Source organism: Xenopus laevis, chromosome 6L (assembly GCF_017654675.1).
Source record: "Xenopus laevis strain J_2021 chromosome 6L, Xenopus_laevis_v10.1, whole genome shotgun sequence".
NCBI lineage: Eukaryota > Metazoa > Chordata > Amphibia > Anura > Pipidae > Xenopus > Xenopus laevis.
The window spans coordinates 11,814,918-11,832,588 of record NC_054381.1 but is presented as its reverse complement, the minus strand read 5'-3'; the positions used below and the strand labels follow the sequence as shown (position 1 = coordinate 11,832,588).

At 40.5% G+C, this 17,671-nt stretch overlaps 1 protein-coding gene across 1 annotated transcript in view; it reads left to right on the top strand.

Moving 5' to 3' along the window:
- The window catches only part of wdr48.L (WD repeat domain 48 L homeolog), a 29,490-nt gene continuing 11,819 nt past the window's right edge, over positions 1 to 17,671 (top strand). The window contains exons 1-6 of the mRNA XM_041565777.1: positions 1 to 154; positions 8,685 to 8,825; positions 11,795 to 11,873; positions 13,197 to 13,279; positions 15,418 to 15,547; positions 16,162 to 16,250. Of these exons, the coding sequence (XP_041421711.1) occupies positions 107 to 154; positions 8,685 to 8,825; positions 11,795 to 11,873; positions 13,197 to 13,279; positions 15,418 to 15,547; positions 16,162 to 16,250 (570 nt within the window). The 5' untranslated portion in view covers positions 1 to 106. The remainder of the gene's footprint in view (positions 155 to 8,684; positions 8,826 to 11,794; positions 11,874 to 13,196; positions 13,280 to 15,417; positions 15,548 to 16,161; positions 16,251 to 17,671) is intronic.

Genomic DNA, 17,671 nt, shown 5'->3' with positions numbered 1-17,671 from the left:
ACCACCTCTTGAGGGCGGAAGTAAAGGCACCGGCTAGTAAGGGCGGAACTCAACGAGCCCGGGAGAACTGCTCGCCGGAAATGACGACTGAGTGTCAACATGCAAGATGGCGGCGCATCACAGGCAGAACACGGCTGGGCGGAGGAAAGTTCAGGTAGGAGCGGTGCTTGGGGACGCATACGGCCCGTGCCCGCCCTCACAGTGTCTTGTGTCGGTGCATCTTGCAGAATGGCGGAGCCTTCGCAGTTTTGATGCTGTGGGGGGAAGTTGAGGGGCGGGGCCGAGCCTGGTGGGAATCGCAGCCGACTGCGCTTTGTGGCTGCTGCAAAGACTATGATTTTGTTTCCCTGGTAGCGGCTGTTGTAGAATAATTATAAAGTCTGTTTGCCCTGTTTTTCCTATGTTACCAGGCTTCTCTTTAGAGTTCTGGTATAAGTAAAATCGCTGTATTGTTTCATTCTTATATTGTAGGGAAATGTCACCTCTAATAGCAGCCCTGAGTGTCAGACCCAGTGACAGTTTAAAGTGCTGCTTTGTATATATATATATATATCTCTCTCTCCTATACACGAGGAACTATGAGAGAAGGACTAGTGTGGGACAGCGAGGGGGTCTATAGACACGACCCCAAAGAGTTGTTCAGAGAGGGATATTCTGAGACAATTTGCAATTGGTTTTCATTTTTTATTATTTGTGGTTTTTGAGTTATTTAGCTTTTTATTCAGCAGCTCTTCAGTTTAAGCAATTTCAGCAATCTGGTTGCTAGGATCCAAATTACCCTCATCCAGGACTTCAAACTTGTCACAGGGGGTCACCATCTTGGAAAGTGTCTGTGACACTCACATGCTCAGTGGGCTCTGATTGGCTGTTTAGAAGCTAAGCTTAGGGCTCGTCACTAATTATCCAGCAGAAAATGAGCTTCCCTGGCTGTAATATAAGCTGATGCTACAGGTTTGCTGATTATTAAATTCTGATGCTAATTGCACTGGTTTCTGTGCTGCCATGTAGTAATTATCTGTATTAATTACTAATCAGCCTTATATTGTGACATTTCTATTCTATGTGTACTGTATATTGTGAGTGGGTCCCTAAGCTCAGTAAGTGACAGCAGCACAGAGCATGTGCAGTGAATCAGGAGAAAGGAAGATGGGGAGCTACTGGGGCATCTTTGGAGACACAGATCTTTACTGCTAAAGGGCTGTGGTTGCCTTGGGCTGGTACAGAAGCACAAAACACAATGTACAACATTTCTAGCTAATTCTTTAGTTAAGCTTTACTTCTTTAAAGGAGAATTCAACCCTTAACTTAAAAAAAACCTTACCCTACATAGACCTTCCTCCCCCCAGCTTAACGGTTACCCCGGTCAAATGTTTTACCTACCCCTCGGTGCAGATTCAGGCATTGGAGTTCAGGGGTGCCATCTTCTTCTCTTCGAAAATCTTCGGAATGAGACCTGCATGTTGGTGCATGCACCAAAACTCAGGAAAATTGCAGAAGCACCGGTCTCATTAAGAAGACTAGCGGCTGAAGATGACCCCCGTGAATTTCTATGCTTGCATCTGCACCAAGGGGTAAGTAAAACGTTAGGGGCATTTGACCGGGGTAACACTTAGGCTGGGGGGAGGAGGGAGGGGGGTCTATGTAGGGTAGGTTTTTATTTTTAAGTTTAGGGTTGAATTCTCCTTTAAGGCTACTTTTGAAATGGATTTTGGTTCTGAAAATGAGACATGGTAACTGTGACTGGTTAGGTCATACCTCCTAACTGTCCCGTTTTCAGCGGGACAGTCCCTCTTTTGACAGCTCAACCTGCAGTCCCGCGTTTGTACTGAAAAGTCCAGAATTTCTCTGCACTGAACAGGCATTAAAATAAACAAAGTTTCTATCTTAATTGGCTTTTGGCAGAGAGCCCAGAATAGCCACCAGATGCACTAAGATACTTTGTAACAATTTTGAGATAGGCAAATAAGTAATTGTAGCAATATAAGATAACAGTTCCCTTGGGAAAAGTTAGACTCACAGCTTAAAGGGCAATTAACCTTCATTAGCAAAACTGTAATAACTGAAAGAAACCTCAGAAATATGTTCAAAGTCTCATAACCTGCCAAATTTTGTAAAATGAATATTGTAATTAGGGGATGTGGCCACAACATGGGCGTGGTCAAAAAATGTTTGTCGCGCTATAGGTGGCAATTTTTTTTGTCCCTCTTTTTTTTATTTCCAAAATGTTGGGAGGTATGGGTTAGGTATTCCTGTTGAAAGTAATGGGAAGCCCATCCAGGCGGTAAAGGCATCTCTATTGTCATGATTCTTCTTGAGAGGACAACACTAGTGAAAATAGCCATTTGTTTCAATCAATAGGGATAAGCATACAGTGCAGCTGTGGAATGCAGGGTGCAGCAGCAGAGAAGGTGTGTTTGCCATGTTTTAAGCACATTTTAGCAGCCTATTGTAGCCTGAGCATTGAGGAAATTACCTCTTTAAAAGATATCTGAATGGGTCATGTTTATTTAATAAATGGGAAGACTTCATAATCTCATTAGGCAGGGACAGTGTTTTTTGTTGTGGATGCAGTTCTCTACCAGTGGGTCTGAATATTTTTTGATTGCAGTTGGGTGGCCACACCAGACAAAGACTATTTTATTGCTTGAGAGAGTTTGTTAATCTAAAGGTGGCCATACACGGGGATGTCAGCAAATGAGGGGATCTCTCCCCGATATGCCCACATTGAAGTGGGCGATATGGGGCTGATGCGATCGTGGGCCCTAGGGCCCAACGATTGCATCAGAATGGAGGTCAAACGGGTGGTCGGATCACGGGACTGCATCAAAGAAAAGATGCGGCCGCAATCCGACTGGATTTTTTAACATGCCCGAATGGCATCTGCCCTACTTTCGGCCAGATATCGATCAGGTAGGCCTGTCGGATGGCCCCACACACCGGCCAATAAGATTCCAACTCTGTTTGTTGGCAGCTTTTATCGACCTGTGTATGGGGTCCTTTAGCGTGAAGACACACAGAGCTTCTAGTCACAGCTACTTGTCAGGGCTACAAAATAGACAATAGTGATAATTGGCTTTACAAAGACACTATGTGGGTTATTTAATAAACTCTGAATGCCAAAAACCTGAAACAAATGTGTGTTTTATTTTTGCTATAAAATCCAATCCAAAAATCTGCCATCTCAGAGCTGCCGAGGTTTTATATAAGTCAATGGGAGAAGTACGCACAGCAAGTTTTCTGGAAAATGTATTTATAAATAAAGGGAATAACCCTGTGTGGATTTGGTCAGAATATATTTCATAAAGAAATTATATAAATTTTCAATTCCAATAAATAACCCACTACGTGTATTTTAGCAGAAGCAAGTCTCAGTATTGTCTGTGGCAGGGTATTTTCTGGCATTTGTAGCCTTGAAAAAGTTGATGCTGGTAGTAGCTCTGTGTGTCTTCACCTGTAAAGATAAAAGCCTTTATTCTCATATCAAGGGCAACAGCAATATATTGAGCCTTGTCTGGCTCTTCATATCTTTTGAACAGTTAGAAGAATAATTAAAGGACCAGTAACATCAAAAACATTTTTTAAAAAATTTGTTAGTATACATTTAAAAAAACACCTAGACAAATTAAACGTTTAAATCGCAAAGTCTTTATTAAGAAATAACTTACCGAAACTCCGCTTGCGCTCCTCTTTAGAAAAGGTGATCTATCATGCGGCGCTTGATTTCTCCTCCCTGCCTTCCTGATAGCCAGGGAGGAGAAATCAAGCGCCGCATGATGAATTGTCGCCCTGTCGCCTTTTCTGAGGAGAAGCGGATTTTTCGATAAGTTTCAGTAATTTATTTCTTAATATATTTTTTTTTAAAAAAAATTAGTTAGTATACATTAAAAAAAACACCAAGACAATGAAACTTTAAAATTGAAAAGTCTTTATTAAGAAATAACTTACCGAAACTCCGCTTGCGCTCCTCTTCAGAAAAGGTGATCGGCCCGATCCATCGTGTGGCGCTTGATTTCTCCTCCCTGCCTTCCTAATCGCTTAAAGGGGTTGTTCACCCTCCAAACACTTTTTCTAGTTCACTCGTTTTCAGATTTTCCCCCAGATATAAAGACTTTTTTTCAATTAATTTCCATTGAGTTTAAAGTTGAACGTCCCTGTCCCTGGTGTTTGAGTCTGGCAGCTCAGTAATTCAGGTGCAGACACTAAACTGTTACAATTTTACAACATTTAGTTGATCCATTTCTCAGCAGCATCTCTGGAGTATTAGTAACTATTGTATCAATTAGGGACAAAGATAACAAACGTATCAACTAAATGTATCAATTTAGAACAGTCTATAAGGTCGACGACCCCCCCCCCTCCCAGAGCTGCTTTAGAAGGTGAAAAATTTCTCTTTACACTTCAATATTAGAAAAACAGTGACACATAGAAAATAGAAAGTAATTGGAAAAAGTTATTTCTGGTGAACAATCTGAAAACAACTAGATGTTTGAAGGTGAACAACCCCTTTAATTTTAGCTTTCTGTAGGTGCTTCATCTGCAAATTGTTCATGGGTTTTAGCACTAACAGGGAACATATAATATTGACTCCATACAGTGCAGAACATTACACGGTTTTATTACTTTTACAGGTATGGGACCTGTTATCCAGAATGCTTGGGACTTGGGGTATTCCATGTTTTTTGATAATTTGGATCTTCATACCTTAAGTCTACTAGAAAATAATGAAAACATTAAATAAATCCAATTATATCTTAGTTGGGATCAAGTGCAAGCTTCTGATTTATGAACGAGTATTTGAATAAAATTGCTCTTTAATACGTAGCTTATATGTTCCAGGGCTTCCCTCCGGTATATGGTTAGAGCTGCACACTAAAGCTTCTCTTTTACTTCCCCATAAGCCACTTACATTACATTAATGCACTTTCCCATACACTTGCTGTTAGCGTGATAGCAAGTAATGTTCCTGTCATCAGCGTAGAACACAAGATATAAAGTAATATTCCTGACATCAGTATTGAAGAAAAGAGTCTGTGAAATGATGAAATGTGACTGTCGGCATAAGATAAACATGTATATGGTATAAGTATGCTATATTTCCATATCCAGTCCCCCTCTCTATAATTGCATGTTCTCGTGGGACAATCATGGCTTATAGTAATAGCCTGTCTGTGTATCACGCAATCCTAACATGCAAACGTTGCCACCACTGTACTTAAAGGTGTTGTGCTCCTTCGAGTTAACATTTAGTAGGATGTAGAGAGTGATATTCTGAGACAATTTGCCATTGGTTTTCATTTTTTATCATTGCTGGTTTTTAAATGATTTAGCTTTTTATTCAGCAGCTCCCCAGTTTGTAATTTCAGCAATCTGGTTGCTAGGCTCCAGATTACCCTAGCAACCATGCGTTGATTTGAATAAGAAACTGGAATATGAATAGGAAGGTGAGGTATGAAAAGAGGAGTAATACAACAATAACAATACATGTGTAGCCTTACAGAACATCTGAAAGCTGGAACGGACAGAAGAAAAAAAATATAAAAAATTAATTAATGAAGGCTAATAAAAAAGTTGCTTAGAATTACCCATTGTACAGGTATGCGATCGGTTATCTGGAAACCTGTTATTCAGAAAGTTCAGAATTGTGGAAAGGCTGTCTCTCATAGACTCCATTTTATCCAAATCCAATTTTTTTTTAAAGATTTCCTTTTTCTGTGTAATAATAAAACAGTAGCGCTTGTACTTGATCGTTATTTGCATCTCTTTGATATGGACATTACTGTTGCAGTAAGGATTGTTTTATTGCAGGATGTCTGTTGTCCAGGCTTGCACCCTCACAGTTGCCATTGATGGAAAAGCAGATATCTGATAACCAATTGCGTGTATGGGCTTATTGTTGAATATCCAAAATTCAGTACTACACCAACTGAGTTATAATGAATCCTTATTGGAAGCAAAACCAGCCTATTTTTATTTTATTTAATTTTTTACATGATTTTCCTGTAGACTTAAGGTATGAAGATCCAAATTACGGAAATATACATTATCCGGAAAGCCCCAGGTCCTGAGCATTCTGGATAACAGGTCCCATACCTGTATAACATACTAAAAGTTAATTGTTAAAGGTGAACCACCCCTTTAATCGCTCTTTACTAGGAATCCTAGAAGTCTGATTCAGTATTTGGCATATGCCAGGAGAGAGCTACATGCCTAAATAATGCTGAGCAAGTTTGGTGTAATGGCAATAATGGTGTGGGACAGCTTTCCACGGCCTTCAAATGTTTATTACTTGTTGTTTTTAAAATTCTTTAGCTTTGTGTTCAGCAGCTCTCCTGTTGGGAATTTCTGCAGCTATCAGGCTGCTAGGGTACACTTTACCCTAGCAACCAGGCACTGGTTTGAATGAGAGACTGGAATATGAATAGGAGAGAACTTCAATACATCAAATACTTTTGTTTAAGGAGGTATGAAAGGGGTGGTTCACCTTTAAGTTGATTTTCAGTATGTTGTAGAATTGTTAATTCTAAGCAACTTTTTAATTCGCCTTCATTTGTTCTTTTTTTATAGTTTTTTAATTATTTGCCGCCTTCTTTTGACTCTTTCCAGCTTTCAAATGGAGATCACTGATCCTGTCTAAAACAAATGCTCTGTAAGGCTATACATTTATTGTTATTGCTATTTTATTACTCCTCTTTCTATTCAGCCAAATCAATGTATGGTTGTTAGAGTATATTGTGACCTAGCAACCAGATTGCTGAAATTGCAAATTGGAGAGCTGCTGAATAAAACCAATAAAACCAATTGCAAATTATCTCAGAATATCCCTCTCTACAGCATACTAAAAATTTATTTAAACAACCCCTTTAAATGCAGCTGTTAGAATTGATACAATAGTTGCTAATACTCCAGAGATGCGGCTGAGAAATAGATCAAATAAATGTTGTAAAATTGTTACAGTTTACTTTAAACTTAGATTTTGAAAAAACAGTAAAAAATTAAAAAAAAAATGGAAAGTCATTGAAAAAAAGTCTTTATTTCTGGGGAACAAACTGAAAACAACTGAACTGAAAAAAAAGTGTTTGGAAACTGAGCAACCCCACTTAGATTTTGAAAAAACGGTAAAAAAATAAAAATGGAAAGAAATTGAAAAAAGTCTTTATTTCTGGGGAACAATCTCATCTTTATATTCAGCCCCTCTCCTGTTCATATTCCAGTCTCTTATTCAAATCAATGCATGGTTGCTAGGGTAATTTGGACCCTAGCAACCAGATGGCTGAAATTGCATACTGGAGAGCTGTTGAATAAAAAGCTAAATAACTCAAAAACCATAAATAATAATAAAAAAAAGTAAAAACCAATTGCAAATTGTCTCAGAATATCACTCTCTATGTCAAACTAAAAGTTAATTGAAAGGTGAACCCCTTTAAAGTGATACTGACACTCAAAAATGTTCTTTTCAAAATATAGGTCACGTTGATAGTTTTTTGCTGATCGCTCTGCTTTTGTAAGTAATTGTTACTTGAAGTTCCTAAACCTGTTTGCCAACCGGACTGTCCCTTCTCAACTTGTCACAAATATGGCAGCCCCCCTCATAGAGGAATAGGGGGGTAATAAAGTTGATGTAAATGCATCAGGCAAATACTTTTATGGCAAAATTATATATAACATTCAAAGATAATGTTATGATGGATGTAAAAAAAGGTTATTTTCTGGTGTCATTATCTCTTTAAAGGGGAAGTAAAGCCGAAAATAAAATAAGCCTAAAAATGCTGTATTTTGTATACTAAACATAAACATGAACTTACTGCACCAGAAGCCTAATCAAACAAATGATTTATGCTTTCAAATTTGGCCACAGGGGGTCACCATCTTAAAAATAAATCATAACTTTGTTAAACATCTTTGCAGGACCAAGAGTGTGCACATGCTCAGTGTGGTCTGGGCTGCTTAGGGATCGTCATAAATTATCAAAACAGCACAAGTCAAATAATATCTGCCAGAAGCCGATACAACAAGACTGATTAATAATCAGAATACACAGACTGCACTGGGTCCTGTGTTGTCGTCATCTAATGTGGATTTTATACTTTTTGTATTGTTTAATACAAACTTTCTCCAACTCTGCAGAACCAGTGGCTGCAGCAAAATAATGCCCAAATAGAATCCCAGTTTATCTGTTTAAATCTGGCTCCATGATCTTTGTCCCTGCAGCTGGAGTTGGAAACAGTAAAGGGGATGTAAAGGCAAAATAAAATCCCATACAAATCTCTATACAGTAGCCGAGTGCTCTACAGGGAAACAAACAAAGCTGCTTGAGTTCTGCATGGCTGGGAAGTAAGGTGGGGGCTCCCCCTGCTGTTCATAAGTATGATTGTTTCCCTGCTCAGCAGTTAGGGACCGTCTGACAATTGCTATCCACAGCCATAAATGAAGGGAAAATTTCACTGCCTACAGTCAGGTTTCTTATAAAAACGGTACACATTTTTTGATTAAAGCTTCTTTTTTATTAAATAAAGTAAAAATGGGATTGTATTTTTTTTGCTTTTACATTGAGGTTTCCCACCTTTGGACTGCTCTGAAGCAAAGAGACCCAGGGTGGAATTCAAGCAAACAGCAACTAAGTGTTTGCAATGATTAGATTGTATTGCAGTGTATATTCACTATTGAACTGTTTGTATCTGCCCCAGGTATCGTATGTGATCAGAGATGAAGTGGAGAAGTACAATCGCAATGGGGTGAATGCACTGCAGCTGGATCCTGCGCTGAACAGGCTCTTCACAGCGGGCCGGGATTCTATCATCAGGATATGGAATGTCAACCAGCACAAGGTTAATCCTCAGTGGGATAAAGTCATTAGGCGCTAGGGAAGCATGGGCAGCAGCACAGGGAACACGCTCAGTTATTTGCATGTGCTTCTTAATGGGAAATGCCATGTAACATGTTAGTCATTAGAACAACGATGACTGAAGCAGCCGTCCCTCTGCATTGTCTGTGCGTCTTGTAACTTTGATGTCGGTAATGGAAACTGTCTCTCTCATATTACAATCAATAACATGGATCAGTCACTTGGCTCCTCAGACTGGATGTTTTGGAAGCTTTGAATTGCTACAGAGCACTATGCCTTATTGGCTTCTTTCTGCCCGTATGTCTGCTTGTTGGCCGTCTAGTTCCGTTTGTCAATACACAGATATTAGCTGGCCAGGCCCCCATAGATTGACCAATAAGCTGCCTACTTGATCTGCAGGGGACAAGTCATCAGCTTTTATTAGCCCAGTATGACCATCTTTATTTTCTCTTTAACCCTCGTAGTTCCCATTTTAATTTAATATTTTAAAGGAGAACTAAACCCTAAAAATGAATGTGGCTAAAAATGTCATATTTTATTAAATGAATTTATTGCACCAGCCTAAAGTTTCAGCTTGTAAATAGCAGCAATCATCCAGGACTTCAAACTTGTCACAGGGAGTCACCACCGGGGCGATCCTGCCCAATTTGCCGCCTGAGGCTGCCTTTGTTTTTGCTGCCTCCCCGTGGCACTCACTTTCAGCGCCGGTCGGGGGGGTCCACGTCGCTAGTGCAGAGAGCACAATTGCACACTCTGCACTAGAAGAGCCAAATTTCCTGGTTGAAAACCGATGGCAACCAGGGGGGCGCTGCCGCCTGAGGCTAGTGCCTCAACTCACCTCATTGGCGGAGCACCCCTGGGTCACCATCTTATAAAGTGTCTGTGACACTTACATGCTTAGTGGGCTCTGATTGGCTGTTGAGAAGCTAAGCTTAGGGCTTGTCACTAATTGTCCAGCAGAAAAGGAGGTTGGTCTGTAATATAAGCTGATGCTACAGGTTTGCTGATTATTAAATTCTGATGCTAATTGCACTGGTTTCTGTGCTGCCATGTAGTAATTATCTGTATTAATTACTAATCAGCCTTATATTGTGACATTTCTATTCTATGTGTACTGTATATTGTGAGTGGGTCCCTAAGCTCAGTAAGTGACAGCAGCACAGAGCATGTGCAGTGAATCAGCAGAAAAGAAGATGGGGAGCTACTGGGGCATCTTTGGAGACACAGATCTTTACTGCTAAAGGGCTGTTTTCCTTTAAAGAGGTTGTTCACCTTCCAAACACTTTTTTCAGTTCATTTTTTTCAGATTGTTCCCAAAAAAAATAGACTTTTTTCAATTACTTTCCATTTTTAATTTTTTACCGTTATAGTTGAATGTCCCTGTCTGGTGCTTGAGCTCAGTAATTCAGGTGCAGACTCTGAAATGTTACAATTGTGCAGCATTTGGTTGATAAATTTCTCAGCAGCATCTCTGGGGTATTAGTAACTATTTCATCAATTCTAACCGCTGCCTTTAAAGGGGTTGTTTAAATTAACTTTTAGTATGCTGTAGACAGGGATATTCTGAGACAATTTGCAATTGGTTTTCATTCTTTTATTATTTGTGGTTTTTGTTATTTAGCTTTTTATTCAGCAGCTCTCCAGTTTGCAATTTCAGCCATCTGGTTGGTTGGGTCAAAATTCCCCTAGCAACCATGCACTGATTTGAATAAGAGACTGGAATAGGAGAGGCCCTGAATAGAAAGATGAGTAATATAAATTTGTAGCCTTACAGAGCATATATTTTTAGATGGGAGTCAGTGACCCCCATTTGAAAGCTGGAAAGAGTCAAAAGAAGGAGGCAAATAATTAATAAATACTGAAGCCAAATTGAAAAGTTGCTTAGAATTAGCCATTTTATAACATACTTAACAATAAATTAAAGGTGAACCACCCCTTTAATGAAATGCAAGGATTTTTATCAGCAGAAGCAAAGATAAGAAATAGATAAACTAAATGTTTCAATTTAGAAAAGTTTACAGGGTCGGCGACCCCCCCTCCCAGAGCAGCTTTAGGGCAGAGACACGCGCTGCTATTTCTGGAGATTAGTCGCCCAGTGACAAATCGTTTCTTCTTCGGGCAACTAATCTCCCCAATCCTGCCCGCTAGAATGTAAATCGCCAGTGGGATGGCACTCTGAACTCTTCGTTTTCCGAAGTTGCCTCACAAGGGAACTCGGGCGACTTCGGAAAGCCAAAGCGATCCTAGTTCTGTCCCGCTGGCGATTTACATTCTAGCCGGCGGGAAGGAGATTAGTTGCCCGTAGAAGTCGCTGGGCGACTAATCTCCTGAAATAGCAGCGTGTGTCCCTGCCCTTAGAAGTTGAAAAATGAAATTATACACTTCAATATTAGGGAAACAGTCACACATAGAATATAGAAAGTAATTGGAAAAAGTCTTTATTTCTGGGGAACTATCTGAAACCAACTGAACTGAAAAAAGTGTTGGAAGGTGATCAACCCATTTAAATACCTGATTCGGTTATCATTAAGTGCCTCATGGTGTGACACGTGTCATACTAATCCCCCCTCCTTGATGGAATGGTCTTCCACTAAAATGTTGCATTCTTTCAAAGATGGAACAGAGCAGCTGCAAAGAAATATAAAGACTCCAAATGTCTGCTCACTGGCACAGGGATATTTCTCTTCATTACGTTCCTCAGTTAATTTGTAGCCTGCAATAGAAGAGAGAAATAAATGGATTGCCATGAATCCGTGTTGCTTTATGCAGAAAGGGCCTGTCTCTGACTGTGTGTCTGTGCCAACTGCAGCTTGGAAAGGCAAATCACAAACCAAAGCACAACAAAAGAGTGCAGCATTCACTAGTTACTGTCATACTTGTCTCTCTCTTAACCTAGATTTTCTATTTCATCCTGCTTGAAGCTGTCATATTTGTCTTTTAATTATATTTTAGCAAGATCCTTATATCGCGTCTATGGAACATCACACCGATTGGGTCAATGACATTGTCCTCTGCTGCAATGGCAAAACGTGTAAGTATTTTGGATTTTTGTAAAATTCAGGTACGTGTTGGATTGTACAGGACACTTACCTTTCTGTTAAAGGAACAGTAGCACCAAAAAATTAAAGTGTTTTTTAAAGTAATTAAAATATAATGTAGTGATGTGCGGGCCTACCCGAAACCCATGGGTCGGTCCGGTTTGGGACGACTCCTGCAAAAAATCTTCGGGTCGGCGACCTAGTACTGCCGGCTTCCGGCACCGGAATTTCTAGACCTCCGCCTGCCCCTTTTGTGACGTCACTGCGGGGTGGGCGCGGGTCTATAAAAAGGGCAGGAGCTGTGCCCGGGCCGGGTGTAGGTTCGGGAGGGGGCGGGTTAGGGTCGGGTGCAGGACGAGAAATTAGCGACCCGCACATCACTATAGTATTGCCCTGCACTGGTAAAACTGATGTGTTTGCTTTAGAAACACTACTATAGTTCATATAAACAAGCTGCTGTGTAGCAATGGCGGAAACTGAAAAAAGTCTATATGGTACAGGTTAAATAGTGGATAACCGTTAACACCATTATGTTCTACAGAGCTTATCTGCTGTGTAACCTGAGCCTTTTCTCATTTGAATGGCTGCCCCCATTGCTACACAGCATCTTATTTATATAAACAATAGTAGTGTTTCTGAAGCAAACACAGCAGTTTTACTAGTGTAGGGCAACACTGCATTGTATTTGTATTACTTTAAAACGCTTTTATTTTTTGATGTTACTGTTCCGTGAAGCTCTAATGGGGTTATGTAATAAAAGGCACTAAGTTTGCCCAGAAGCACGTTACCCATATCAACCAATCGGCAGGAAGCATTTACTGGTCAACTATTTAAAAACAAATATTATTATTATTAGTTGCTCTTGGTTATTGCTCCTGGGCAAATTTAGTGCCTTTTATTACATAAATGGGTAAGAAAGGAATGCTCCGCCTCTTAATAGCTGGAAGGCACAGGATTCATATGGCTATCACAACAGTTTTGGATGTGTTTATTCAACATTTTGAGGCAAAATCTTAACATTTTGGTTAAAGTCCCCATTGTCAGGATACAGAAACTAGAAAAAGCTATCAGACTCCTAACTTCTGGGATTAACTCGAGTAACCCTCAGGGAAGGCCAGCTAGAGCTCCCTCTCCTTGGTGTAATTACATGGACCATAGTGCTGTCATATACCCCACTGGAAAAATGTATTTTGAGGTTTTATGGTGCTTTTGCCTTTTCCCCTACTAGCCCTTTACACAAATATTGCTGTACTGAATCCATGTTGTCACACTGAATCTCTATTGTGTTTCAAAATGCTTGAATGCTTTATTTTCAGTAATCTCTGCATCTTCGGATACTACCGTTAAAGTATGGAATGCACACAAGGGGTTTTGTATGTCCACCTTAAGGACACACAAGGTAAGATGTATTTATTTCATTATGAGTGGCTTTCTCCTATAAGACAATGGGGCACGCCCCCAAAACGTAACTTTGTAATAAACACGCAGGGCTTGTCCCTCTCGCATGGGGTCCCTAGTGCCGATATTCTTTCTTCTTGCTGGATATATTTTGGAGGGTGCTGATCCCTCTTACCATCCACCGGGCCAATTTTGAATGAAAGGCCAGGATGTGCTGGTGGGTTATCAATTGGTTCTCCTATAAGTGACATGCAAAGAGTGCAGTCTTAAATACAATGTTCCTTCTTTTAGTTACATTCATTGTGCTACCAAAAATGGTATAACTGTGCATTGTAGTTTCACACAGGTGTTTAAATTCAGCCTTTTGAGGCATAACTATACTACTAAGTAACATAGTAAGTTAGGGTAAAAAAAAAAAGAAACACGTCTACCTTCTTTTACGTCTATATATAACCTGCCTAACTGATTGTTTATCCAGAGGAAGGCACAAAACCCATCTGAAGTCTCTCCAATTTGCCTCAGAGGGGAAAAAATCCCTTCCTGACTCCAAAATGACAATGGGACCAGTCCTTGGATCAACTTGTACTATGAGCCATTTCTAGGGTTGCCACCCGGCCTAGCCAGTAAAACACCTGTCAAGGCCGGGGCCGGTATTACAAATTTACCGGCAATGCAGTTGCCGGTAATTTGTAATATCCTTTAAAAAAAGCCCTCGGCCTGCCCCCATTTGCGCAAAACTTACCTTTTTTGTAGTCTTCTTCGCATCGCTGCGATGTTGCTCCGCCCCTTTTTGTGTTGTGCTGCATAGCCCCGCCCCTTTTTCATCATGGTCCGCCTCCTTTTTGTACCCGCCCCCCACCGGCCGGTTATTTTTTTCATTAAAGGTGGCAACCCTAGCTATTTCCCATAACCCTGTATTCCCTCACTTGCTAAACACCACCCAACCCCTTCTTATACCTATCTAATGTATCAGCCTTTACCACTGATTCAGGGAGACAATTCCACATCTTCACAGCTCTCGCATAAAGCATTAGAGAGATTATTATATGGTCCTCTTATATATTTATAAATATTTATCATATCTCAAGTAGGGATGTACCGAATCCACTATGTGGGATTTGGCTGAATCCATTGTGAAAGATTCATCTGAATACCAATCCGAATCCTAATTTGCATATGCAAATTAGGAGTGGGAAAGGAAAAAGTGGACATTTTTTTTTATTTCCCTTCCCACCCCTAATTAACATATGCAAATTAGGATTTGGATTCGGTTTGCCCAGGCACAAGGATTTGGCCGAATCCAATCCCTGCTGAAAAGGACCGAATCCCGAACCAAATCCAGGATTCGGTGCATCCCTAATCTTAAAGGGGTTGTTCACCTTTGAGTTAACTGTTAGTATGATGTAGAGAGTGATATTCTGAGACAATTTGTAATTGGTTTTAATTTTTTATTATTAGTGGTTTTTGTGTTATTTAGCTTTTTATTCAGCAGCTCTCCTGTTTGCAGTGTCAGCAATCTGGTTGCTAGGGTCCAAAGTACCCTAGAAACCATGCATTGATTTGAAATGAAAATATGCAAAATTAATAGGGGAGGGTCGGAACAGAAATATGATTATTAAAAAGTAGCAATAACAATAAATTTGTAGCTTTACAAAGGATTTATTTTTAGAGGGGGTCAGTGACCCCCTTTTGAAAGCTAGAAAGTGTCAGGAGAAGAAGGCAAATAATTCATAAACTATAAAAAAATAAACAATGAAGACCAATTGAATTGGCCATTCTATAGCATACTAAAAGTTAACATGAAGGTGAATCGCCCCTTTAAGCACTTCTTCTCCAGCGTGAACATTCCCAGTTTGGCCAGTCTTTCCTCATAGCTAAGATGTTCCATAACTTTTACCAGCTTAATTGTCCTCCTCTGTACCCTCTCTAATACAATAATGTCCTGTTTGAGTGATGGAGACCAAAACTGTACGGCATATTCTAGATGTGACCTCTAGTGCTCTATACAGTGCAAGAATAACCCTGAGTAAAGAAGTAGCTGATATGTGCTGCAACTTTTTGCAAGAGGAATGCAGATGTTAACTTTATTTTGAATGTGATTACCCTGTTCTCATGTACATGTTTTCTTTGGTACTGCAGGATTATGTGAAAGCTTTGGCTTATGCAAAAGATAAAGAACTGGTGGCATCTGCAGGACTGGACAGGCAGATATTTCTCTGGGATGTAAATACTCTCACCGCACTGACTGCCTCCAACAACACAGTCACTAGTAAGTAATAGTCGCTGTCTGACAGCCCAAGAAACCATCCTATCACATTTATGTTTCCATTCTAGCAGTGCAGCCAGTGATATTGGCACCAGTAAGTAACAATTATATGATGTCATACTGTCACCAATAAGTAAATCTTTTTGTCGCCAGTAAGAATCTTTCTAGCAGCAAAGCATAGTCCATAAACATTAGGGAGATGGCACGCTGGGCATTTTCTTGTGCTTTGCTGCTTTTCTGGTTTTGCTCCATGGGTGGGGCCAAAATTCTAGAAATCGACCCCTATTTAAAGAAAATGGTAGTTGCTGGTATGTGCTACGTCACCATATAACTGATTTCCATTCACTTTGCAGGGACAATGTCTAATGCTTTTCCTCAATCTTCACACACACACGCAGTGTTCCCCTGCCGCATACCTTCTACTATAGAGGTATTAAATCATCAGACAACAACAGTCTTTGAAATATCTGATGGCAATTATTGATATCACTGTGGCTTAGATTAAATAATAATACAGTAGTCTTCTTTACTGAATGCCAAATGCAGCTCAGCCAGAAAACCCAGGCAATGTATTGTGCCTTTAAAGTTTTTTGTTTTTTTTTCTTTTTTCAACTTAGCTTCTTCTTTGAGTGGAAACAAAGATTCTATCTACAGTCTTGCGATGAACCAGATGGGAACAGTAATTGTCTCTGGGTCTACAGAAAAGGTAGTGATCTTGTTCTACGGCTTCCAGTGTACATTTCTTTGCTGGAGACAGTCTTCACAAATCCTGCTAGGAATATACTTTGGCCCTAGGCAGGTTTTAAGAGGCGCGTATATTGTCTTGATCACCAAACAGTTTTTTAATCACACTAAGTCCTCATTTGTCTGCTTTTTTAATATCACAAAAACACAGTTAAAGTAATTGTTCAGTGTAAAAATAAAAACTAGACATATAGGCTGTGCAAAATAAAAAATGTTTCTAATATAGTTAGTTAGCCAAAAATGTATAAAGGCTGGAGTGATTGGATGTGTAACATAATAGCCAGAACACTACTTCCTGCTTTTCAGCTCTCTTGCTTTCCACTGATTGGTTACCAGGCAGTAACCAATCAGAGACTTGAGGGGGGCACATAGGATAGAACTGTTGCTTTTGAATCTGAGCTGAATGCTGAGGATCAATTGCAAACTCACTGAACAGTTATGTCCCATGTGGCCCCCCTTAAAGACGCAGACTAACTCCAAGTTAGAGAGCTGAAGAGCAGGAAGTAGCGTTCTGTTTTGTTATGTTGGATATCCAGTCACTCCAGCCTTTATACATTACATTTTTGCCCAACTAACTATATTAGAAACATGTTTCTATTTCCTCAGTATTTATTTTTACTCTGAAATGTTTCTTTAAAGGGGAAGGAAACCTAGTCGGCGCAAACCCCCCACCCCCCCTCCCGTTTGTTGCCCACCCTCCCTCCTCCCCCCTGGCCTACCAGTCCCGCTGGGCAAATGCCCCTAACTTGTTACTTACCCTTCTGCGCAGGTCCAGTCCAGGGAGTTCACCGATGACATCTTCTTCCACGCGATCTTCTTCCTGCTTTGAACAGCGCATGCGCAGTAGGATCATTTCACAGGTACGATCTACTGCGCATGCGCGTGACTTTTGGCGCATGCGCAGTAGATTCGTACTGGCGAAATGATCCTACTGCGCATGCGCCAAAACGCCGTTCACAGCAGGAAGAAGATCGCGTGGAAGAAGATGTCGTCAGTGAACTCCCTGGACTGGACCTGCGCAGAAGGGTAAGTAACAAGTTAGGGGCATTTGCCCAGTGGGACGGGGGGAGGAGGGAGGGTGGGCAACACACGGGAGGGGGGAGGGGTTTTGCGCTGACTAGGTTTCCTTCTCCTTTAAGGTGGCCTTACATGCAGCTTATTGGCTTGTGTGTGGTGGTCTCCTGACATGCAGCCCAACAGATTTCTGGCAGTAAATTGTCCAGTTATCTATTGGGCAGGTTAGAAAATACCAGCCCATGTACCAGTGATCTTATCACCATACTGAGGGCTAAAAGTCGAATCAGCCCAGTGCATGAGTGACCAAACCATGCAACAATCCACTCATTTGACGACCTCAGCAGGAAAGCAGATGATCCTCTGTAT